The 22,929-nt window shown below is 42.3% G+C and overlaps 3 protein-coding genes across 7 annotated transcripts; all 3 read right to left on the reverse strand.

The window, feature by feature from the left end:
- Positions 1-3,282: 3,282 nt before the first annotated feature.
- Positions 3,283-5,789, reverse strand: LOC128460544 (adenosine 5'-monophosphoramidase HINT3). Its single transcript, XM_053445778.1, has 5 exons — positions 5,631-5,789; positions 5,432-5,549; positions 5,085-5,154; positions 4,552-4,678; positions 3,283-4,020 (listed from the first exon to the last, which is right to left on the reverse strand). Exons 1-5 carry the CDS (start codon positions 5,703-5,705, stop codon positions 3,973-3,975), a joined length of 438 nt encoding a protein of 145 aa, XP_053301753.1. The 5' UTR covers positions 5,706-5,789; the 3' UTR covers positions 3,283-3,972.
- Positions 5,790-6,017: 228 nt separating this feature from the next.
- On the reverse strand, positions 6,018-8,283 carry LOC128460545 (adenosine 5'-monophosphoramidase HINT3). Its single transcript, XM_053445779.1, has 4 exons — positions 8,141-8,283; positions 7,492-7,609; positions 6,852-6,921; positions 6,018-6,112 (listed from the first exon to the last, which is right to left on the reverse strand). The coding sequence occupies exons 1-4, from the start codon at positions 8,231-8,233 to the stop codon at positions 6,046-6,048; spliced, it is 348 nt and encodes a 115-aa protein (XP_053301754.1). The 5' UTR covers positions 8,234-8,283; the 3' UTR covers positions 6,018-6,045.
- A 742-nt stretch (positions 8,284-9,025) lies between these two features.
- LOC128460446 (nuclear receptor coactivator 7) lies at positions 9,026-22,899 on the reverse strand. Of its 5 annotated transcripts, none has more exons than XM_053445646.1 (17): positions 22,760-22,899; positions 21,738-21,905; positions 17,682-17,839; positions 15,922-15,992; positions 15,705-15,812; positions 15,515-15,616; positions 14,847-14,969; positions 14,325-14,509; positions 13,803-13,957; positions 13,096-13,656; positions 12,730-12,901; positions 12,386-12,533; positions 12,095-12,220; positions 11,829-11,981; positions 11,062-11,157; positions 10,900-10,973; positions 9,026-10,764 (listed from the first exon to the last, which is right to left on the reverse strand). In XM_053445646.1, the coding sequence occupies exons 2-17, from the start codon at positions 21,773-21,775 to the stop codon at positions 10,629-10,631; spliced, it is 2,406 nt and encodes an 801-aa protein (XP_053301621.1). In that variant the 5' UTR covers positions 21,776-21,905; positions 22,760-22,899; the 3' UTR covers positions 9,026-10,628. The 5 variants fall into 5 exon arrangements, with proteins under 5 accessions (XP_053301621.1, XP_053301624.1, XP_053301619.1 ...); XM_053445649.1 differs by lacking the exon at positions 22,760-22,899 and adding an exon at positions 22,608-22,747 and having other exon boundaries at positions 13,803-13,924; XM_053445644.1 differs by lacking the exon at positions 22,760-22,899 and adding an exon at positions 22,608-22,747.
- Between the last annotated feature and the right edge of the window lie 30 nt (positions 22,900-22,929).

Here is a 22,929-nt window from a genome sequence, read left to right on the forward strand (position 1 = left end):
TCTGAACAGTTCAAGCAGCTTAAGAAAGAAAATCAACCGGAGGCTGAATAGTTTACGTTTAGACGCATGATGGGAAATTACCTCATATATTTTGATTGTTTCTAGTTAAATTCAAACTTAAAAGCCTAAGAAGAGAATAATAAAAAAGTTAAAGAGAGAAGTTGAGGCTGATGCTCTTTATTTTTGTTTCTGGTTTCACTTGGTACTCAATCGGCTCATCGGACGCTGCTCCCAAAGGCGACACCTCTGGTCCCAGATGCGACACTGCCTTTGGGAGCGTCGCTGCTGCGCTCTGAGGTGACGCTGCTCCCAGAGGCAGCGACGCTGCTCCAAGAGGCGACGCTGCTCCCAAAGGCGACACCTATGGTCCCATATGCGACACCTCTGGTCCCAGATGCGATGCTGCTCCCAGAGGCGATGCTGCCTTTGGGAGCGACGCTGCTGCTCCCTGAGGCGAAGCTGCTGCTCCCTGAGGCGACGCTGCTGCTCCCTGAGGCGACGACGCTGCTCCCTGAGGCGACGACGCTGCTCCCTGAGGCGAAGCTGCTGCTCCCTGAGGCGACGCTGCTGCTCCCTGAGGCGACGCTGCTGCTCCCTGAGGCGACGCTGCTGCTCCCAGAGGCGAGGCTGCTGCTCCCTGAAGTGACGCTGCTGCTCTCTGAGGGGACGACGCTGCTCCCAGAGGCAGCGACGCTGCTCCAAGAGGCGACGCTGCTCCCAAAGGCGACACCTATGGTCCCATATGCGACACCTCTGGTCCCAGAGGCGATGCTGCCTTTGGGAGCGACGCTGCTGCTCCCTGAAGCGACGCTGCTGCTCTCTGAGGTGACGACGCTGCTGCCAGAGGCGATGACGCTGCTCCCAGAGGCGATGCTGCTCCCAAAGGCGACACCTCTGGTCCCAGATGTGACGCTGCTCCCAGAGGCGATGCTGCTGCTCCCTGAGGCGACGACGCTGCTCCCTGAGGTGACGCTGCTGCTCCCTGAGGCGACGCTGCTGCTCTCTGAGGGGACTACGCTGCTCCCAGAGGCAATGACGCTGCTCCCAGAGGCGATGCTGCTCCCAAAGGCGACACCTCTGGTCCCAGATGTGACACCTCTGCTCCCAGAGGCGATGCTGCTCCCAAAGGCGACACCTCTGGTCCCAGATGCGACGCTGCTCCCTGAGGCGACGACGCTGCTCCCTGAGGCGATGCTGCAGCTGCTCTCTGAGGTGACGACGCTGCTCCCAGAGGCGATGCTGCTCCCAGAGGCGACACCTCTGGTCCAAGATGCAACACCTCTGGTCCCAGAGGCGACGCTGCTCCCAGAGGCGACGCTGCTCCAATAAGAACAGACGACTGAACCTCCTGTGGTTAAACCTGTAGAACCAAGAGAAATGACTCGCAGCCAAGGATAAAAAGTCGAAGGATAAAAAAGATGAAGCCGGCCGTGAAAAGTTTACGGAGGTCGCATTGCACCAGGAGAACTCAGATAAGAAAAATGTAGAAAAGGAAAACGACGCAGCAACGGAAAAGAAAAAGAACGACACGAGTATCCTCCTTTACCAAAAGGAGAATCACCATCTCTTCCTAGAGATCTTACAAATGCAGCGGAGGAGTCGTCTAATCACAAAGAGTGTGAGAAGACGATAGAGAGCCCGGCCGGTACTCTCTTTGGTCTGGGAGGATGGTAGAGGTCGAAGATCACCAGCTTGTCTGTTTGAGCCGCCAGCTGGAGGAAGGCCTGCAAGCTGCAGACTGACTGCTCACTGGTGACTGTGTGGTGCTGCTGTAAATGCTGATGTGTGATGCACACTTTGATATTTAGTATCTTAATTTAACAGCTATATATTTTAAAATTCTTTATAATAAAAACACTTCTCTATATTGTCTACTGTACGTTTTTATTGCGACTCACAGAAAGGAACCAGGAGCCGGCGTTCAGGCTCTGCAGTTCGGCCCAGGTAAACATGGCCGCCGTGGTATCGGTCCGGTTTTGGGAAAAACCTTGTCGATGTTGGTCGTCCGCCGCAGCGTGCGGTCGTGCATCAGGAAGGGGACTCCGTCATAACTGTAACCATGACAACACAACAGCTATCATCACAGTAAAGTGTGTAGAAATACTTTTCACGCCCACTGACCTGATGGTGACGTCGGTAAGGACATCAGAATGTTTTCTGGAGCGAGCTGCAACACTCTCTTACAGTTCTATCACTCTAAATAATTCTTACTTTGTGTTTACAGAAATGTAAATAGTTTGGCTGAGAAGGATATGAGTGCACATCTGAAAGTGCCCCAGCTCCGCCCACTCTCCCAATGTTGACTTCGGCCTGTGTGGTTCACGCTCATTGGTGTTTCCATGGCAACAGTCTTAAGCTTGGGCTGTTGACCCCAGAGCAGAGAGGGACGGCAAGAGAGAAGCTTTTCACAGAGCAAGCACACAGACAGAAACACACACGAATCAAATGACTTGCAGCTTGCAGGTGGATTGAGGGGAGCTAATGAGGGGCTAGTAACAAGCTGTGCCCGCATCGTAGCCTTTGCCCAGGTGTCAATCAATAGACCACGCCCCTAATTATGCGTAATTTTAAACCTCAATATAAGTTAGTTATAAGTTATAAAGTTATAAAAAAATTCACCCCCCTCAGAGTTGTCATGAAGGAAGAACCTCACGATTGAGACTAAAACCAAAGTTTGTGCCATGCTGTAAACAGGTTTAATTCTGCTCTAAAGTTGGGCATTTTAACATGGGAGTCAATGGGACTTTCTGTTTCTTGGAGCCAGCCTCAAGTGGCCACCCAGTGAACTGCAGCGTTTTACACTTCAGTATCGCCCTCATCGCTCAGCCCAGGATGTTGCCCATTGGTATGAACTGAACTTTGAACTAGTTCATGAGAGGTGTGAATTGCACAACACTGCCCAAGAGGCATACAAGGTTTGAAGAATGGGTTGTTTGCAAATGACAGCATGTAAACGTTTTCATGTTTTCCTGCTTTTCACTTTTAAATGTGCAAAAAAGGTTTAAGTCATTGTTTGAGGCCTGTGGCTGCATATGAGCTCATTACCTCCATAATACAAAAGCTATTTTGCCTCTCTCTGAGTTTGAAGATACACCAGTGGCATCAAGTGGCCAAAAGAGAGAACTGACCGTGTTCTGTACCAAACTGTTGTAACATGAGCATATTGATAAAACGTAACCTATGTTGAGCCCAATTGTTTTAACATATTGGTTTGTTGACTGGAAGAAGATACGATATAGATATAGGATGTTGTGTCTATTGACTAATGTACATCTGACCAGATAGTTGTGCAAAATGATTTTATAACAAATAATGGTACCGTACATTGCTGTGTTGGCTTATGCTGTGTATCAGGTGTGGAATGGGGGTCATACACAGCTTCAGACCCTCCAGCCAGAGTCTTTAAAGTGGTGTAAAGGCTTCGTCAGAGATGATCACATGAGTTGCAGCTTCTCAAGAGTTTTTTTTAAAATAATTTATATAATATTATTAAGAGACATTTATCTCAGTGCATCAGACAGGTTATGACACATGATATCAAAAGTATAAGCAGTTGACATACTTCATAAAGACAAAGATACAAAGAAAACTGACAACAGGTTTGTGAGGTTTCTAAAATTTTCCTTCCTGAAAAACACATTTGTGGTAAAAAAAAAAGACAATTAAATGGCTTAAAATATGGGATTTTCAAACCATGAAGATATCAGACAGATATAATTATGTGATAAGATGTAATTCTCCCCTCATTGATGTGTTGATAGTCACACCAAATGACATTTGATGGTGAAAGGAAAGGTCGACCTTTTTCCAGCTTTCACCAACTGAATCCACATGCAGTGCGGATGACTACACATCAATTAAACTCATTAATAAAAAAACAATGTTGAGTCAGATAGAAAAGTGATTTAAAATTAAAATGAGCCGAGCTACATGACAGGAAATAACATGTAAACGTTGATGCTTTGTTTCTCTTCATTTGACCTTCCCGCGAGTCTTCAGCTGAGACAGCACTTTATCTACCTGCAGGAGCAGAAACCAGAACTAATACAATTTTCACAATACTTTGGTTCAATGGATAGAGTCAACTTAAAGTTCTCATAAATCACATTTATACAGAGGGGAAATTAAGGAAGCGTTCATATTAAGGATAGTTTGGGTTTTCAAACCATCAAATGAGCGTAGAGAATACACAATTACCAAATATTTATAACTAGTATAAGGTATTTATAAAAAAAATCTTGTGTTAATAATTACAGTGACAAATATTCAATTCTGAATTAAATAATTTTAAATGGTTAAACAAGTTGCAATGACTAGGGATATACTAACAAAATCAGGGCATTGTTGATTTCTAAAGGTACTTTACAGGTTTTATTATGAATTTAGAACTTTTTGTAGCTGCCCAATTTTGTGTTTAATAGAACTGCTAAGATCATACAGCATTATGATTGTTTTTTTATTTACTATAAATTATCAGTTGTGTGTTAGTGCCACACTAAGTAAATAAATTATATTTTGTTGGCAGCCTCGATACAGAACAGAAACACTCACTGTGATGAACCAGTGAGACTGTGGCCCGTAGTGCAGCTGTGACTTGAAGCTCATCTTACTGGCTGGAGCCAGAGCGTGGAGGTGGAGGTGTGGGACGGAGCAGAACGGAGGAATATGAAAACCCATCCTGCACAGATTCAACGTGGGGTCGAAAGAACTTTGTAAATTGGAAGCAGTTCACTATAGTGACACAAAATACAACTTTGATGATCTCAGCACAGATTCAACATTCAATACTTTATTGTCACACAAGGCAATTGTTTGGAATTAGCCTCAGTGTGTCCCAGACGAGACAACAATCACAGCATTACACATGACAAGAAAATAAACAAACCACCCCATCCCATAAAAACCCAACATGCATCTGTGGAACTAGTGGAAATAGAATAGGATGTCCAGTGAGTAAAGCCACGTGTCAAATACAGAGCACAGTCAAATTCAGTGGTAGTTATTGCTTTGGGTTTGTAAAGTGCTGATGCAGCATTGAGGAGCCATTTATTGATTTGATGTAGAGATGAGAGGAGAGGATTCACCTGACGTCATCCAGGTCCCCGACTTTATTCTTCTCCAGTATCCTCCACCCCATGCTTACCATCTGCTCCACTATCAACAAACACACCAAATATGGCCCATTCATACAAACTAATAAATAATCAAAAAGAGAGTAAAATGATCATCTTGTACACTTTAGCTTTTTAGTAGAAACTTGATATTGATTCAGTGATATCCAGCTACTACGGAATAATAACTGGAATCTCATGTTCACAATTATGGTAAATGGTAGACGTCCTACATATATATATATATATCCACACATATATATATATATATATATATATGTGGGGAGGGGGGGTCTATATAAGCTAGAACCGCCACTGACCTAGCGGGACGTCGGTTCCCTGCAGAGCTTTACAGTTGTCGATGTGCATCCTGGGAACGATGAGATAGTGGTGAGTGGCTCCAGGCTTCACGTCCCGGAAACAGAGCAGCTGCTCGTCCTGCTCGGGGACAGACGTTGGGAGGGTGGGTCCAGATGTTGTGGAGCGTGTCAGTAAGTTGTCGGGAGTGTCTGTACTTACACTCAGCAGGATCTCTGTGTCCGTGTCGGTGTCCCTGATGCGGCAGAAGGCACAGACGTCCTCCTCAGACTCCATGACTGGTTTTTAAAAGTCACTGTTTGTTCACTCAGGTCGAAGTGAACCAGCTGGGCGTGTCTGTTGCTGCTGTGACGTCAGCGGAAATACAGGCCTTTGAGCCGGTCCACGGCTGCGTTCATGGACACCACGTAAAATCAATCTTCTGAGTTCCAAACAATGTCAGACATCAAGAAGATGTTTACACCAGCAGATTTTTGCCTCATTGAAGCTTTCTCACCAAAACTATTTCAAATGACCGTATGCATACATGGTGCATCCTGTATTCTTAAATAATCTGTGTTCCATAAAAAACATACAACAAACAGGTAGTAATTTAAAAATAAATCTTTAATCATCTTTAAATGCCTTTCAGCCCTGCGCAGTGGTGAAGAATGTTTCTGTAGCTCTTTGCATAGATCTTCTTCCTGCAAAGACAAATTCATTTACTCAACCACGGCCTAGAAAGATAAATAAAGACATACACTGAAGTTACTGAATATAGCCCAGTATCTGCATTTACGTAATGTTGGCCTAGCATTTATTATCATCTTTATTATCATCAGTAATAATAATACTAATAACCATTTTTTAATCATGCTTTGTTATTGTTTCCATGGGAAATACAGCCACCTCAAACATAGCAGGTATGGTAATGAGTACATATATGGAAGTCAAATTGTTAAAAAAAAAAAAAAAAGTATAAATACATACACACACGTATAAATGGGTTTTTAAATTTGCACAACCCATTTCCAGGCATGTGTACTCACAGCAATAAAAGAGCTGGTCTCTGGTATGAATTTATAAATCATGTCGCCTGAGATTTGGCTGCTGGGGGCGAGCACGTGGAGGTGGAGGTGAGCCACTGAGATGTAGGGCGGTACGTGGAAACCAAGCCTGCGGAGCCGAACACATCAGCATGGTTATCAGCAAATTGACGAGCAAGTCAAAGTGCATTTTCTAAGATTCCAGAGGAGGAATGAAAAGCCTCAGCAGAGAGCAGACTTTGAATTTCAGTCCAATTTCCAAAGTTTCACTCATACGATCATACATTAGTTTTGAGTTTAAAGTTTTCATCTAAAATACGTAAAGCAAAAGTATGTATTTACCCTTTGTGTTCATTTGGAATGAAGTAACACACACACTCTCACTGTCTCCACCCACCTTGTGTCCGTCATATCAGTGATCCCTTGGTCTCGAAGTACATTTCTCCCCATTTCAGCCATCCTCTCAACTGTTGGAGACAGGACTCGTCAGTAAAGCTCTGATTAGACAGGATCAAATTAACCTGGTATGAGCCTTTCACAGACAGTGGTATCTGCCTCTATGTTTGTCAATATGTACCAATATCCATTCTTTCATTTAAAAGAATGAACATCGCAGAAAAGATGTACAGTTATGTTTAAATTTCACAGAAAAAATATGTTTCTTTTTTCCTCCTGTTATTCCCTCCTGTTATCCAAAGAGGGGATGGACCAAATTAGTTGACATGACACAGATTTTTTTTTTATATGTACGTATGTGTTTATGTAGCTTTAATTGTGTAATAATTTTTTTTCTTTACAGTTATTAATGTTAAACTTTATGGTTAAAATAATTACATGTTTACATTATTTACTTGCCATCAAAAACATTTTGAGAAACAAAACAAAAAAATCCTGGATCAGTCCCTTCATCCACATCCACACTAAAATGTAATGGCTTCTTCTCAGGCCCCATTCTCATCTGTTTAGCAGATTTAGTCTCATCCCGCTAACAACAACAAAAAAAACACAAACAAACAAACAGATTATAGTTAACTGACTGAAGCCGATGTGCCTGCTGTCCAGTGACATGTAGCTGTGTATGTGCTGTCTGGGGACAACCAGGTAGTGGTGAGGAGCAGCAGGGTAAATGTCCCTGAAACACACCATCCACTTGTTCTGTGAATGTGAACACACACACACACACACACACACACACACACACACACACACACACACACACACACACATACACATAATCAGTATCCCATCTGTAATTTGATCACTTCCTGGACATCTACCACAAGAGGAACTAATTTGTATAACCCAATGTGAGACTGTGAATTCCAAATAAAATAAAACCGTTATAATGATAATCATTCTCTATATGAAGAGTTTAAAACCACTACCTTTGCTCAGGCGCAAAAATCTATCTTCAAACTTAAAAATATAAAATGATGTGTTATTTATCCTGATAATTATCAATACTGATGGGGGTTTATCTTGACATAATACAGTCTGTAGTTTTAATCACACATTTAACTTCTATAGACTAGTCTGTAAAATATGTGTTAGGGTTTATAATCAATATATAAAACGTAGTTATCAAGGTGTAGCTTCACTTTCTATTCACTATGCGGATGATAACTTTTCCAAACCTGTGTCACGACGAAAGCTTTGTCACTTTACTTGGATCTAAAATGTTCGTACCTCTGAGATAATTTCAGTTTCTCTGTCCTGATCGTTGGCGATTAAACAGAAAACACAGGTTTCAGCGACAGCGTCTGATTCTCCTCTCGCCATGTTCCGTCCATAGACTGTATATATAAAGTTCCGTCCAGGAAACACACCGGACGAAGATCGTCTATGTCTGCGAAGATGGATGAAAATCATATCAAACAGTGGTTGTGGAGGTTTCAGCTCAGTGACACTTGTTACTTTAATGAAATATACATTTTAGAAGCAAACAAGTTCACTTTACGTTGATAAAAGTTAAACTTGTTATTGGTATTAACTGTCACAGTTACCAAAAAGCTGGTGTATGACTCACAAATTACAACGATAAAGAATAGTAAACAAATCAAGATGAAAATAGCATCCACCCCTAGATTTAGTTATTTATTTACAAATTTACTTTCTCTGAATTGCTTTCACTTTGATATCTAACTTTTTATATCTTTTTTATTGTCTATTCCTCTTTTAGTTTTTCTCTTCATCATTTAGGCACATCTCTTATTAATACATTTGATCTTTCACCCATTTCTTCTTACCTGCTTTTGGTGTTTCCTTCTTTCAAATGCATTTCCTCAGTTCTTGTTAATGTTGTTTTGATAGTTTTCTGTTTTGTATCTCTACATCTATACAATATATTCACAGTCACATTTTTTACATATACAAATACAAAGAACAAAAACCTGAATTTTTCATGCAAGTTTATTTGACAGGTTAACAAAAGTCGATATTGATTTAAAACTACAAATATTGGACCTACAAAAACATAAATATATGTAAGGTTCAATCAAATTTACTGAAATTAAAAACCTGAAAAACACAGGAAACAAAAGTTAGATAATAAAAACACGACCCATTATGGTATATGGATATATTTAAAATTTATTTAGGTTTAAATGTGGTTGCAATAACAACACAATAAATAGATCCATAGTGATATCACAGTACACAGCAGTTTTGGATTCACAAAAAAATAATACTTACTGAGCATTCACAGTAACAACACTGAACGGCTACATATAGCACAGCTCATTTTCACATGAAGCGATAATTGGCGTTAGTGGATAACATGGCCGGTGGGCTAGACATTTGCAGAATTGAATGTTCATGCACTACAAGCCTGTGTCACGTACACAGGATATAAATGAACATTTAAGTTCCATGTGAGTAGATGTGGATTTTGAGTTAGTGGTTTAACCGAGTGCAAACACCTCCCCCTAAATAAAAAACAGATGATCCCTTTTTCCACACTGACCAGTGATTGGACAGGCAGCTCCCCTTGTGTTGTGGTGATTAAACAACATTCAGTAACAAATTATACATCAGAAATGCTCAATTACACAGGCCCACAATACAGCATGGAGGGGAAATTTATCCTGTAGTGCAAAAGTTAAAATTTTACTGGCTGCAACTCTCTCAACAATGACGATTAAAAATAAATCTAAGAGATAAAAACATGACTTTCTAGTGCTTGTTGTGTCCAATCAGAAACAGAGATGTGGAGCGGTACATTTTTATAAAAAGTAGAACCATTAAAAAAAAAAAAAAAAATTCATCAACACAATGTAAAAATAATATGTAAAAAATAAAATCTAAAATATTTTAAAAAACAAGACAAACTAACAAACATGAAATTTAAAAAAGAAATCGATTTGGTCACCACAAAAACCCAATCCTGGCTTCATCGCTTGTTTCGAATCGCACAGGGGAATGAAAAGTTTATTTGTAGCAATGAGAAAAATGCAATGACTCATTCTCATTCGGTTTATCTAAAAACTAAAGAGCTTCTGAGGAAGTGCAATGCACTGTCGTAAACAATCAGCGAAATTCCCAATATTAAAAGTACATTTTATAGCAGAGGATCCAAAAATCCTTCCTGGCATTTTCCACTTTCCTTCAAAATTCAAGTTCATTTTGGCATAAAAAAAAAGAAGAAAGAAAAGACAGATAAAGGGATAAATCTCCCGTCCTTAATCCTGTACATTCACAACCATACAAACTACGTCAACCTTTATCTCTGCACAAAGCTACAGTAATTAGGGATCATCTTATTCTTTCACACAAGCTGAGAATCAGCTATTTTTGGATTATCCTCACCAGCAGCTCTCTTCCTTCTCTCCTCATCAGATTATGTTTGGAGACAGAATGCATGCTGGGAAAGCAGGGGCCTGCTACTCACATCTAAGGCAGCTATTTTCGCACACTTCCACCTCTGAAGGAAGGAGGGACGAACCAGACATTGAATGAGAGCGACCCCCCTGCAGGTCAAACCCATTCTCAGTCAACACGGAAACTCCGCAGGCAGCTTTCGGTCCTCGCTCGCAGAACATTTAGTGTCATGGTGGAGCAGCTGGGTTTCTCCTCCAAGCGGCGCGTATTAGACTCGGGGGAGGAGGGGGCTGTCTGAAGGTTTGAGGTCTTGGAGCGCAGCGTGAATGTCGATGTACCTGGAACAGAGAGGGTGACACTACTCAAACATCCAGACCTCCAAACTGTGGATGCTGAAGTCCTGCTGAGCAGCGAGCGGCTGATTATTGAAGGTGGCGCATTTGGTGGAGGCCCCTCGGTACAGCTCGGCATCAAGCCACAGACCCAGCTGGCCCCTGCAGAAACAGGAGGAAACAAGTGTAAGACAAAGTTGTTGCCTACTTAATGAGAAATTCAAATTACGGAAATAACTTTGTTCTCAGTCATTAAAAGGAGCTGCTATCATTTCCTACTGGGCTGGTGGATCTTACCCTCCGCCTCCCATCTGCAGAGAATCAATATTGCCTTTCACAAAGTAAGAATTCTCCCCCGTCCAATGGTACACCTGAAAATAAACAGCAAAAACAGTGTCTTAGTTTTTTGTTCAAGGAATAAAGCTTAATAGCTGCTTTTTAATCCGACTTTGTTCGAACCTTGATTTCAGGACAGAAGTTGTAGAGGAAGGTCTCTCCTGTGCCGTAGCAGTGCTCGCTCACTTTGAAGGGATGAGTCGAGAACGCCCCGAATATCTGTGACAAGAGTCCGAATTATTTTAGAGTGAGAGCACTATGACGTTGAAAAAAAAATATAAAATATATGTATAATTGTTTCAGCTAAAAATTTTAATCTTTTAATAACTGATTACAGGAGGTTTTAAAATGATCATGATTGCACAGGTTTTCACATACTTTTTATTATACCTCCACTAGGTGTTGCCAAAGTGAGAAATGGTTTATATCCTTGATACAGTTAGATTCTTCAAACTTAAAATGTTTGAGGAATCATTATTCTGCCCTGACATGGTTTAACAATGAATTCAGTATCTGATCGCTGAATCGCTGTTTAAATCGAATTAAAATGTTGTTCTAATGAAGGGTTCTCCCCATAACATATTACTATTACTGTGTGGGAGGCATGAAAAATTAGTTTTTCATTAATCTTCAATAATGAAAAGTTTATATTTAACATCAGTCTTTTTCAGTCCATTGATATTAATCTTAATTTGAACTTTTAATAACTCTAATGAAGTTTTCAGATGAACAGCGAGGGCTATTAAAAAGTGGCGCCACCACTAGAGTTGCCATGAATGACAGACTGATGATCAGTGCCTGTTACACATAACTGATGTTCTCCTTCTCTACCATCAGCATCTGAGCCCCTGGTGGTTTATACACAGTACATCCACGTGGACGATATCTACCTGTCCGTCCATGTCCCTGATGACCATCAGTACCGGACTGTCCACCATCGCCAGGTTCCTGTACAGAGTCTTGAGGCTGGTCCCATGTTTCACAGTGCTGTAGGCCAGTGTCCAGGGGTAACCCTGTACACGGGCTGGCAGGCGACAGGAAAGCTAGAGAGCAAACACATCATCGTGTTTGACCAGTGTGTCGCATGTTTTATTAATTTTACTAATTTTAATAATGTTTTTTTTAAATCAGTAAGTGGGTTATTCTTTCTAATTACCTTCTCGATGTGTGTGTCCTGCAGCAGGTCACTGGATTCACTGAGTATGGTCAGTGTTTCCACAGACAGGTCTCCGTCATAGCTGCTAAAACTCTGCCTGCGCTTCGCCTCATCAACAGTGATGATCTGGAAGCAAAACAAGTCCATGAGTGAGTCAATATATGAGAGAAATCAATGACACAAAGACTGTATAGCAGGTGAATTAAAAAATAGTGCATGGAAACAGATTTTTGCTGCTTTTACTCAAAACCAGCAGCATATTGACAAACTGGCCGTTTCTGCTCAGCTCACCTCCCAGCTGCAAGATGCAGGGTCACTGAAGAAGTTATCGATCATGTCCAGCTCGTCTTTCTCCACCACAACGAAGCCCTGCTCTCGAGCTTCCTTCCCATACACATCTGGAGACCACTGCACAAAGAACGCATACAGGTGGTCCACTCTGAGACACACACACACACACACACACACACACACACACACACACACACACACACACACACACACACACACACACACACACACACACACACTGTGTTTATGACATGTACATTTTTGCAAGATTCAAAAGCAACCAGGCCACAGACAGTTAATCTTGTGAGTTTTTATTAATTTATCTCTGAGAGTGATTATCTCACCTTTCTTGCGGCACGGCGAACCAATACTCCGGCTGTTTTCCACGGCTGCCAAAGGAATGGGCAGGACCAGATGTCATCCCAGTAGCAAAGGACTTCCTCATTGGCTTTCCCACTTTGAAGCAGAGGAACATGGGAGGGTTTTTACTCTTCTCCTCTGATGAAAAAAGCATGTCTATAGAGAATAAGATACAACTGGGTTAGTTTCAGGCCACACTGCCACAGTGACTTATATCATACCACCACCAGGAGTCAGCAAAGTCTAAAATGTCCAAATTCTGCATATTAAAAGGGATCCACCTTGAAAGAAGAACTACAGGAACTGTGATTATCTACTCATGGGTTCAATATCTGTGTTATAATTCCTACCTTCTATTGGAGCCTGCATCCGCGCCATCAGCCACGACTTGACCTCTGCTTCATAGCTTTTCTTCCGTCTCTCCTCCTCACTGAGTTCAGCCCCCTCTGCTGGTCTGTCTGGACCCGAGCTCCTAGAACCCTCTGCACCCTCGGTCAGACAGAGTATTTCATCATCTACACTGTTTAGCAGCTCCTCTGTCCCTTTAGGTTTTGTATCTTTGGTTTCGGTAGCCTCTTGGTTTGAAGGTTTATCAAGCAGGTCCCCCTGTTTTTCAGTCTCTAAGGAGGATTGTAGGGACTCTCCATCCTCAAGGGAGCCATTCTGAGCTACACCTTCGTCCTCTTCATCATCAAGCTTCCCTTTAGTTTGAGCCATCACCGCCTTGTCTTCAGAATCTCCTCGGTCGGAGCAGCCGGGTCCTCTGAGTTTCTGTTGGTCCCCACTGACGGCCCTGGATGTTCTGGAGGACGTTCCCTCTGCTTCTTCAGTGCTTCCATTGACTGTCTGCTCCAACTCTGTGAATCCTTCATCTGATGGAGACTTTTCTGTCTCATCTCCTTCTCCACTCACTGAGAATGAGAAGATGAATCAAGGTTTGTTTAAGGTCAAAACTAATAAAAGCACAGAAGACGAAATGTTGTTGTTTAGTAAATCAAAGTTAAAAGACGTAACCCATAAAAACTATCATTTTGGGAACTGGTTGAGTGGATATTACCAGTGTCGGAGATCGTTGATTCAATCTCGTCCAGGACGATTGGTCGCTTTGGATCCAGAGCTTCGTACCGGCTGAAGGGGTTCAGTTCCCTCTCTGACAGCAGATGCTCCCACTCACCGGGCCTGTACACAGGACACAGATCCTGGGGTCGGTCTCTGTGGGGTCACCGGGCACCACACACACCGCACAGCAAACGAGGGATGGAAATGAAAAGAGAGAAAACACAAAAAGGGGGACAGGTCCAACAGAAATTAAAAATGACCAAAATGATGAAGAACTCAAAGAAAACAAAATGAACAAATATGATGCAGACAGCAAATAATTTGAAAACAAATGGAGTGAAATAACAAGTAGAATCTGAGAGCGTTTTTTTGTAAACTTGGATCTCTCTGGACAAGATGCATCATAAAAAGGGAAGTGGTGGTAAAGAGTGTGAAAATTTCCAAAAATCGAAAGGGGATTATTGACAAAAATAAGGAAACGGAGGGTGGAAAAGAAAGGTTAGGGTTAGCGGGCTCTTACGATGGCAGGGCATCTTTCAGCTTCATGCGTGACACGTCGTTGTACAGCGCAACAGAGACGACCTCCTCCATGGGGCAGATGAGGCCGTACTCCTCGCAGCCGTGCTCGATCACCAGGGGGTCCGACTTGTGGGGGTCGAACATGATGTTGTTGGGTGTAACAATCAGCACACCCCCCACCACCCCCTGCAACACACGGAGAGATCCGTGGTCAATAATGACCCAAATAAAAGAGTAATTACTCCTGGGAAACATTTGAATTAGGTCGATATATTTATCATCAATCGATTCACATATTAACACGCATAATGTTTGTATTAGTTGATCAAATTCAAAAGATAAGGTTAAAACTGAATCACAAAATAACATGATTCCTTTCACTATTTTCCAAATTCTATGATGTGAGATGTATAAATCGAAAATTAGCATTTAACATTGATTAATTTTGTCGATCCACAAAAATGAGTTGTTTCATCAAGAGGATCAGCATCGCAGGACATTACTGTGTTTCTCAGGAGCTCACCATGCCATCAGTGAAGTATTTGCAGCTCATCTTGATGAATTTAACCGTGGACGGACTCTCGTCTTCTGAGTTTGGGGAGAGCTCCCGCCGGATGGATTTCGCAGATCTACAGTTTTTGCCATCCTGATGGACATAAAAGAAACAACACACAAACAGTTCAGATATATGATGTATTTCTCTGGTAACGCTTGTTTTAAAAACATAATGACCATGTAGTTTTCCGTTTTGTTAAAAAAATTTCAGTGTTGTGAAAAGACTGTTAAATTTTGGTAGTTTTAAGATATTTTGGTCACTTTGTCCCTTATTGAAAGGACAGAATTTAAGCACAAGAGGGGGACAGAGAGCAGGGGAAGCCGTGCAGTAAAGTGGGTCACGCCACAACCTAACCTGCTGCAGCTGTGGAGGACTTCAGCCTGGTACACAAATGTTTAACCAAACCTGAACTAAAGTAATGTCTGTAATTACCTCTGATAAAGTATCTGTACCAGTATGATCTAATGTTGATGGTTTATATAAACACAACATGTTTATGGGGCATTGTTGCAAACTATTGTTGGATAGATTTAGTGTGAATATTGAGACAGAAAATAATTCCCTGGCTCAACACTGCCAGTGTAAACTACAACATAACGTTCGTAAAAAATAAATCAATCTGTTTTTCCACTTACATGTGAGGGTTTCTCAGAGAGGCCTTGTGGGAATGTGGGCTGAGAGGAACTCTGAAACGTTGAGTCTGTTTCTGATTGGCTCTCATCAGGGACAAACAGCTTCTGTAGCGGGGACAAACAACCAACGGTCAGCCAGTCAGATGAGTAAAGCAGAGACTGAAGCAGAATAATGTTGGGTCAGTGTTCTCACCTGTCCGGGGTAGACGCTGCGGGAGAAGAGCTTGTTCAGCTGGACCAGTTTGTTTGGGGTGATGTTGAACCTGAGAGCGATGCTATTGAGGGAATCATCGGGTCCCACCTGGAATAAGACGATAAACTCCACTGAGTAAATAGTAAATGACCTATGACGTTTCTGTGAGTCAGTCAGAAACACATTCAAAGTGTGACATCAGTGGAATGTTACTCACGATGAACTCCACCGTCCCCGGCGGGCCCCTCTTCTCCCTCTTTGTCGGATTTTTACTTTTGCAGCCATCGTCTGAGAGAGAAACAGAATTCAAGATTTTGCAAATGGAGGATGATATGATTTTGGATTTTTTTTTTCTTTTCGACCCGATGATAACATTTTAGGGAACTAGATTGTCTCTCAGAGGAATGCAGAACTCCACCAAGGCCTAGCAGTCCCCTTTAATTCAATCAAGCTGCACCAAATCTCCCACACTCAGATGTCAGTTCCCTAAATGAACCTCTTTTTTCATGAAGATCCATGAGTTGTTCTCTAAAAGTGGTGACAATCTCAGAATGTATAAGAACTGGCTCTGCTCTGTCCAGATTGACGCCAAGAATTGTATAGGTTCTTTCTTGGCGCATCAGACTTCACATTTTATGGAAATCAGATCAGAAACCTTACAACCTCCCTGGTGAAGGAAAGAACTATTCCTGAGAGAAGACTACATGTCTTCAGTATGTCCCTCTCAGACTCACATTAGCATATATTGTGTATAATCCAGGGATTTCCTTATAGCTTCACACACACACACAGAATCTGACCCTTGTAGTAGTGAATGTGCACAGTCAGCATTTCTTCTTGCCAAGAGCACAGAAGCCGTTAGCACCACTCCCTGCTGTTTCATTACACTGCTGCTCCCCCATGGAAACAGAGGCCATGACTAAGCATCACACAACCACTCTCCTGGACTTGATATTGTACCGAGCCTTACAGACAAGGGACACTGGCATGAACTTCATCAATAAATTTGAACTGGACGGGGACCACTAATATACATAGAATATAGAGATAACACATATATATTTTCCTTCAGCTACAAGAATTATGTTTAAAACTGCCAATGTCTCAATTTGGATTTTCTATTATTTGATGCAGAAATTAAGGACATGATAGTATTTGACTTTTGTTTTAACACTTGAACTCAGTTCTCACAGTACAGTGGTTATAATGTAGTCACGTGCTGTTAGACAGCAGAGGATAAGGGTTATGTGACTTCCTGTTTGATACCGCTGAGATTATTTTCATTGACATAATACCAACCACACCACTGTAAAGTGTTGCCTGTCCAAAAAGGAGAAGTTAAAAGGGAGGAAATCTATTTTTTCTAAGACAGCAAAAAATTACACTGTGACAAGAGTATGTCTGACTTCATTAATACTTGCAGGGGTTTTACCGCGTGACCTTTGCAGCCCTGTTACAAAATAATTGTTCATTAATCGTAATCGAGGTTAAAGTTTGAAAATAACTGTGATATTGATTTTAAGTCATGTCGCGCAGCCCTACCCTGTAGCTTTATAAGTATATGAATTCAAAAACAAGCTTCAGGGTGAGGTCAGTTTACTTAAATTGCCATTTATTACCTCCATGGCAGAAGTTATGTTATCTTGAAAAGTGGCAAAAGGATGAACCATGGGTAATAAAATAACCCTTTAAATTTGGACCAGACAATGGAGGCGGATTCAGGATTTTTTCCATCACTTTCTTCAACATTGCACGATGTTTTGTTTTTGTTTTTTGAAGATTTCACAATTTGCCCATGGAATAATTCATGGATCTGGATGAAAGAATTATGACTCATATCTTAGTGTGTGTGTGTGTAGTTTGGTGCAGCTGAATTGGATTTAAGGAACTATTGGGCCCTGGTGGAGGTGTGGGCTCTACGGAGTGCCATTGCAGTTCAAGTTGTTTTTGTGGTGAGTTTTTGGAAGCAGGTCTTACCTGAGCTTGCAGACGGTTTTGTTGCGGTTCTCTGCAGGTCCGTCTTCTTGACGGGGTCACCGACAAGTGGGACGCCTGGACAGGAGATGATCGCCGGGCCCTGCTCATTCACATTCTTGTCTGATTGGTTCTGCTTGAGCTGTCGCCGCCTCTTCAGCCTGATGGGACGGAGGAGAATTTGGTTACATCCACACAATATAGGATATATCAAAATACAGCAATGTAGACGGACATTTGATCACCTTTGTTTAAGCTCATGCAGTGAGAACTCACTCACGACTAGTATCAACATAGAATAAGAATGAGCGTGTGCACATGTTTAGAATAAAACTGCTTTCAGATCAATCTAAACCAATTAAATCCGTTATTGTCTGTATATCTGGTTTATCTGTAGTATACTGGGTAATGCAATGGAAAAAGAATATAGCTCCACAATAGGCTTTTTTATCAGTTTTTCTCCTCTCACAATGTTGTTGCCATTCTACATAGATTTTTCAATACACCATTATCTACAATCACCAGGCTCCACATGCTTGTTTACTGTCTAAAGTGTAACAGACTCCAGTTGTGAGTTTAAATCTTCTGTCCAAGTTCTGCTGTTGTTACAACATTGTGCTTTTTTTTTTCTCTTCACTTTGCAGAGTCAGCTGTATTATCCTCCCAGACTCCAACCCCCCCTCCTGTTTAATCATTGTTAGGTAAGGAGAATTATGTAATGGCGTCTCCAGACCCTGTTGAGGTTCACCGAGGGGGGAACACTGCAGTGCAGGGGCGGTGGAACTACATTCTAGTGGTGCACTTAAGAATATTGCACCCTCTGTGAGACCAACTGAAACCTTGAGTGTGGATGTGAGTACGGTCGGTTGAGATAGACCCAAATTGCTGTATCAGAGGCTGTGAGTGGCAGGTGGTGGTGAAGAAGAAAAGAAAAGTGTCTGAAGTGTTTGAGAGCCTTAATGGAGCAGCAGCACTGGGTCGATAAGGCTGCAGACAGACAGAGCTCAGGCCTCTCCCACTGCCTCAGGTCAGTCTCCCACTTTAACCGATGCGACGCACATCTGGCAGCGAGCTCAAGAATCTGCAGATGCATTCCCAAACGCGCCATCTGTTTCAATGCAGGGGACATTTCTGAGAGTCTCCCAAATCACGCTCTCCTGACTCACTGTTCAACCTGAACCTGAACCATTCCTGGAATAATTATTCATTAGGACGGGACAAATCATCCCAGTAAAACCCACAATTTGAAAAGGCACCACTTCACTATCTGAATAACAAAAGTGTGAAGTAGCATGAAACAATTCCAGATAGCTTTTGAAATTCTGCTCCAGAAACAAAATGATTATAGATTTCTGCTGGAGGGATAAGAAAAAAATAGCCTTCTGCTTTACAAACTGGGATTCACAGTGATCAAAACATTGCTGGTTGGACCCAGTTAGTGTGTGAATTATGCTTGTGAAATTTAAAAAATGTCACAAAAAATGTCGAGGTCTGACATGCAGCCTTTTAAAATCATGCCACCACCGCAGATTCCCAAGTAGACTGTCATCCAGACTGGGACACACCGTGACAGATTAACTGTTGTTTTGAGGCCGTTCCCATTCTGTATTGCAGCATTTTTTTCATACCCGTATTTGTAATGGCACAGACCAGGCTTCATGGTGGAACATTTCAGATTGAAAATACTGTTAAGTGTGACGAGACACAGTTTTGGATTAAACGTTTGCTCTTTGTTTCAGCGTCTCCTTCATATCTTGGGATGAACAATGGCCACGATCACGTGTGATTTCTCAACAGCCATTAAGCCGTCCCTGGTGAAATCACCACGGCAACAAATACATCATACGCAGGGACTGTGTCTCTGAGTACCCTCATCCTTCTCGAAGTGTGTGTGTGTGTTCGCAATCTGCTCTTGACAAATGTAAAGCTGCAACATATTCTTTCTTTCTCCTTATGACTTTGTGTTCTGATGTAGTTCTTCCAGGATATCGATTCATTGAATGTGAAATCACTTGTTTTATTTTACACTAATCTTTAGTTCTGATGTTCTTTGTAAAACAATATTAATATTTTGACTTTCAGTCTTTTAAAACAATGAACCTTGTATAAATTAAGTTCAGATTGGTCTCATATGTCTTATACATTATATATGTGCTTCTAAATGACCTTTGTTCCACATGTCAGGAAGCAAGGCACCATATGTTGCTAGCAGCAGTCGGGCACATGTAAAAGCAGTAGCTGTGTTGTGAGATAAGCTTTATTTTCCTTCCTGACACATCCTCTCTGTCCATACAGGCACAACATGGCTGTCCTTAAAACAGCAGAGGTCTGCAGAAATCTCACGTGTTCAGTTATGGTTCTACGGTTGTTCTGCTGCTCACTTCCACAGTTTGGCCCCTTTTTCTTTGTCGGAATCCTGAATCCTATTAAAATCGAATACACTGCTGATCTAATAATCAGAGGGGGCGATGCCATTACAAAGTCACTTCCTTCCATAATGGAATATTTCTAACATAAGCCAATGAAATTAGGGAAATAGACACAAGACAGATTGCAGGTTTGTAGATGCCTGTCATGGCAGCCTGAGCCAGTAACCTGAGACATAATAAGAAAGACTGAAGCCCATTAGGCTGCACCACTCACAACATCCATCAAGTCCATTGTCACATCTTTGCTACTGCAGCATATTCATCTAATGCTTTTCCACTCATTTACTTCTGTGTCCAGTTTTGGCAACATTTCATTCCTTTACCTAAATGCCTTGATGTTTTTTAAAAGGAGAAACCCCACCCATTTTAAACCCTTAAACCAACTGGTCAGGTAAAGACAGGATGAATCAAAATCCTGCTGATTTTTAGACACATTCGAACCAAATCACATTAAAGACCACCACTAAATCCTGTTCATCCTCTGTCCCTCGACACCTGCAGCAGGTCATTCGTGAAGACGTCAGAGAGCTTGTGCTTTCTCCTCTGTCTACACACCGGAGCTGTGACAAGCCTCTTTCCACGCTCGGTCCCCGCTCTCGTGTTTCACAAATCCACAGAGATCCAGTTTTAAGGTCAGCCCCGTCCCAGTGGGTCGTGACATGTGAGTGGAACACTGACGCAGGAGGATTCGAGGCTGTATGAAGTGGGTGCAGCTCAGAGACGTGCAGGCGACTTAATAGGCCGTCCATGATTCAAAAACACGGGAATTACTAATGAGTTAATGCACCTCGACAACAGAACGTCAAGGCACTAATGAGAGTGCAGCACGATGGGGGGGAAAGCGTGTCGCTTCAAAAAGCACTGTACAAAGAAAAGATCCTTTACAGAAAGATTTTAGACTCAACAATTCAACACGTAATCCATGGGCTAAGAAATAAATATCACAATTTGACAAAAACACTCTCTCCACTAGATTGCTTAGATATACAATGTGCCTGCCCACGTACACTAATGCTACTGCCAAATTGGCAATACTGCTATCGGTGCAAATGTTAAATGCTGATCTACTTCTCATACCTCCCCCACACTTATCTGTCAGACATTTTGTTTTTGTACAAATACATTAAACATTGATGCACCTCTCCATTTCTGCTAGTCATGGTCTCTCCTTGTGAATGTTGTAAATGTTTTTATTGATGTCCTCTGTTGCACTCTGCAGAGGGATTCCTCCCTCACTTGCAGCTCTCTCTGATAGTTCTGGCTTTGTCTTTTCCCTAGCTGATAGGGATTGAATTCCCTCACTTTATTTGAGGGTTTAGTCCAGAGGATGTCACACGTTGTTAAGCCCTATGAGACAAATTGGGGTTTGTGAATATGGACCATACAAGTAAATTCTGAATGATTGATTGATTGATTGATTATGGTATTGGGATACTTGTCAGCTGGAATTCTGATATGGAACAATCGATTGACTGAATATTATTTCGCAAAGAATCACATATTATATGGTGGTTAAGAACTAATTAGGACCTACATGCAAGGACTTCACATAGGTTACATGAAAAAACGACCACAATTGAAAGCAGGTGAGTGTTGAAGTTCAAATCCATGCACAGAAACAATCCCTTACCTGGCAAAGTATCCCGGCTTCCTGTCTCTCTTTTCCATCAGGCCAGGCTCCTAGACGTGCATGCAGTCAAGTCCATCCATGCAAAAACACACACCTACCCACCCACTTTGTGTCGAGGCCAAAAATAAAAAGACACAACTTTGGGAAGATCACCACCTATTTCTTGTTCTGCAGAGGAGAGAAGCAGAAGGGGGGGGAAGAGATTAGCAGGCTCACCAGGTGCCTCCTCCCTCAGCAACACACAATGGACTCTGCAAAAGCCCAATAAGTGACGGTGAAGCCTCATCAGCCTAAGTGGAGGGCGATGAAAAGCATGTCAGGCCGAGTCTCTTGCTGACAAAAGGCAACAGGAAGGAAAAATGCATCCCTGTGCTGTGGAGGACAAAAACAAACACATCTGCTCCAGCTTAATGCAACAGTGAGCACGTGTTTTAAACACGGCAGTCGTACTGTTATTGGATGTAAACACGCAGGCTACGCTATCAGCTAGCTGGTGCAACACCGGGACCGCTCGCATGTCACACTCCCCAAAGGAAAGACAAGTGGGCGAACACACTTCACCCGCGTGCCACCTCGAAGTGTTGCATAACTAAATGGCTTTTACCACAGTGGGAAAGGGCTAAATCTCATTAGCCCTACCAAGCTAGCTGCAGTCAGATGGTGGCAGTTTGCACAATCCTCAATTAGCCGGGCCAGAGAGCAGTCTCCAGACTCTGGAAACACTAACGCTGGTGCCAACGTGAAACCAGTCTGGGTCTAACGCTGGCGACGGCTCCCAGCAAAATCACGCACGGTGGGCAAGGTCCAGTCCCCCCCAGCTGATGCTAACGCTGCTAAGCTAGCGACTTTTGTTTACAAGACAATAGCGACCTGCTGGGGATGAGGAAGAGGATTTCCTACTCAGCCCCACTCGCCGGATAAAATAAAGCATTCGTGTAGTCTGGCGTAAGACAGATGTGGAATCCCGTCGATGCATTTAAACGCTACTTTCTCCATTCAAGCTGCTCAAATTGCGCACATACCTGACGTGCATCCTAGGAGGTGGACATGGAAATGAAACATCCCCTCAGTGCGCCCTCTGGTGGTGGCGTGCGCTGTTAAACCAAACAGCAGCCCCCCACCTGCTTCTATTTAGCTGTTAGCATGCTACGCCTAATTTAACGATACGTTGTCTCAACAAGAATGAATTTAA

The sequence above is a fragment of the Pleuronectes platessa genome, chromosome 17 (assembly GCF_947347685.1).
Source record: "Pleuronectes platessa chromosome 17, fPlePla1.1, whole genome shotgun sequence".
NCBI classification, from domain to species: Eukaryota; Metazoa; Chordata; class Actinopteri; order Pleuronectiformes; family Pleuronectidae; genus Pleuronectes; species Pleuronectes platessa.

Bases quoted from the DNA above. Each gene is read 5' to 3' on its own strand.
- LOC128460544 (XM_053445778.1), bottom strand. From the start codon at position 5,705: ATGGAGTCTGAGGAGGACGTCTGTGCCTTCTGCCGCATCAGGGACACC. The intron at 5,550-5,630 runs GTAAGTACAGAC...GTCCCCGAGCAG, and splicing joins ACACAGAGATCCTGCTGAGT to GACGAGCAGCTGCTCTGTTT. The intron at 4,021-4,551 runs GTGAGTGTTTCT...CTGCTCCTGCAG, and splicing joins AGTCTCACTGGTTCATCACA to GTAGATAAAGTGCTGTCTCA.
- LOC128460545 (XM_053445779.1), bottom strand. From the start codon at position 8,233: ATGGCGAGAGGAGAATCAGACGCTGTCGCTGAAACCTGTGTTTTCTGT. The intron at 7,610-8,140 runs GTACGAACATTT...TCACATTCACAG, and splicing joins AAACTGAAATTATCTCAGAG to AACAAGTGGATGGTGTGTTT. The intron at 6,922-7,491 runs GTCAGTTAACTA...TGTCTCCAACAG, and splicing joins CAGCAGGCACATCGGCTTCA to TTGAGAGGATGGCTGAAATG.
- LOC128460446 (XM_053445646.1), bottom strand. From the start codon at position 21,775: ATGGAAAAGAGAGACAGGAAGCCGGGATACTTTGCCAG. The intron at 12,534-12,729 runs GTGAGATAATCA...TGTGTGTCTCAG, and splicing joins TTCGCCGTGCCGCAAGAAAG to AGTGGACCACCTGTATGCGT. The intron at 10,765-10,899 runs GTAAGATCCACC...CTGTTTCTGCAG, and splicing joins CTGCAGATGGGAGGCGGAGG to GGGCCAGCTGGGTCTGTGGC.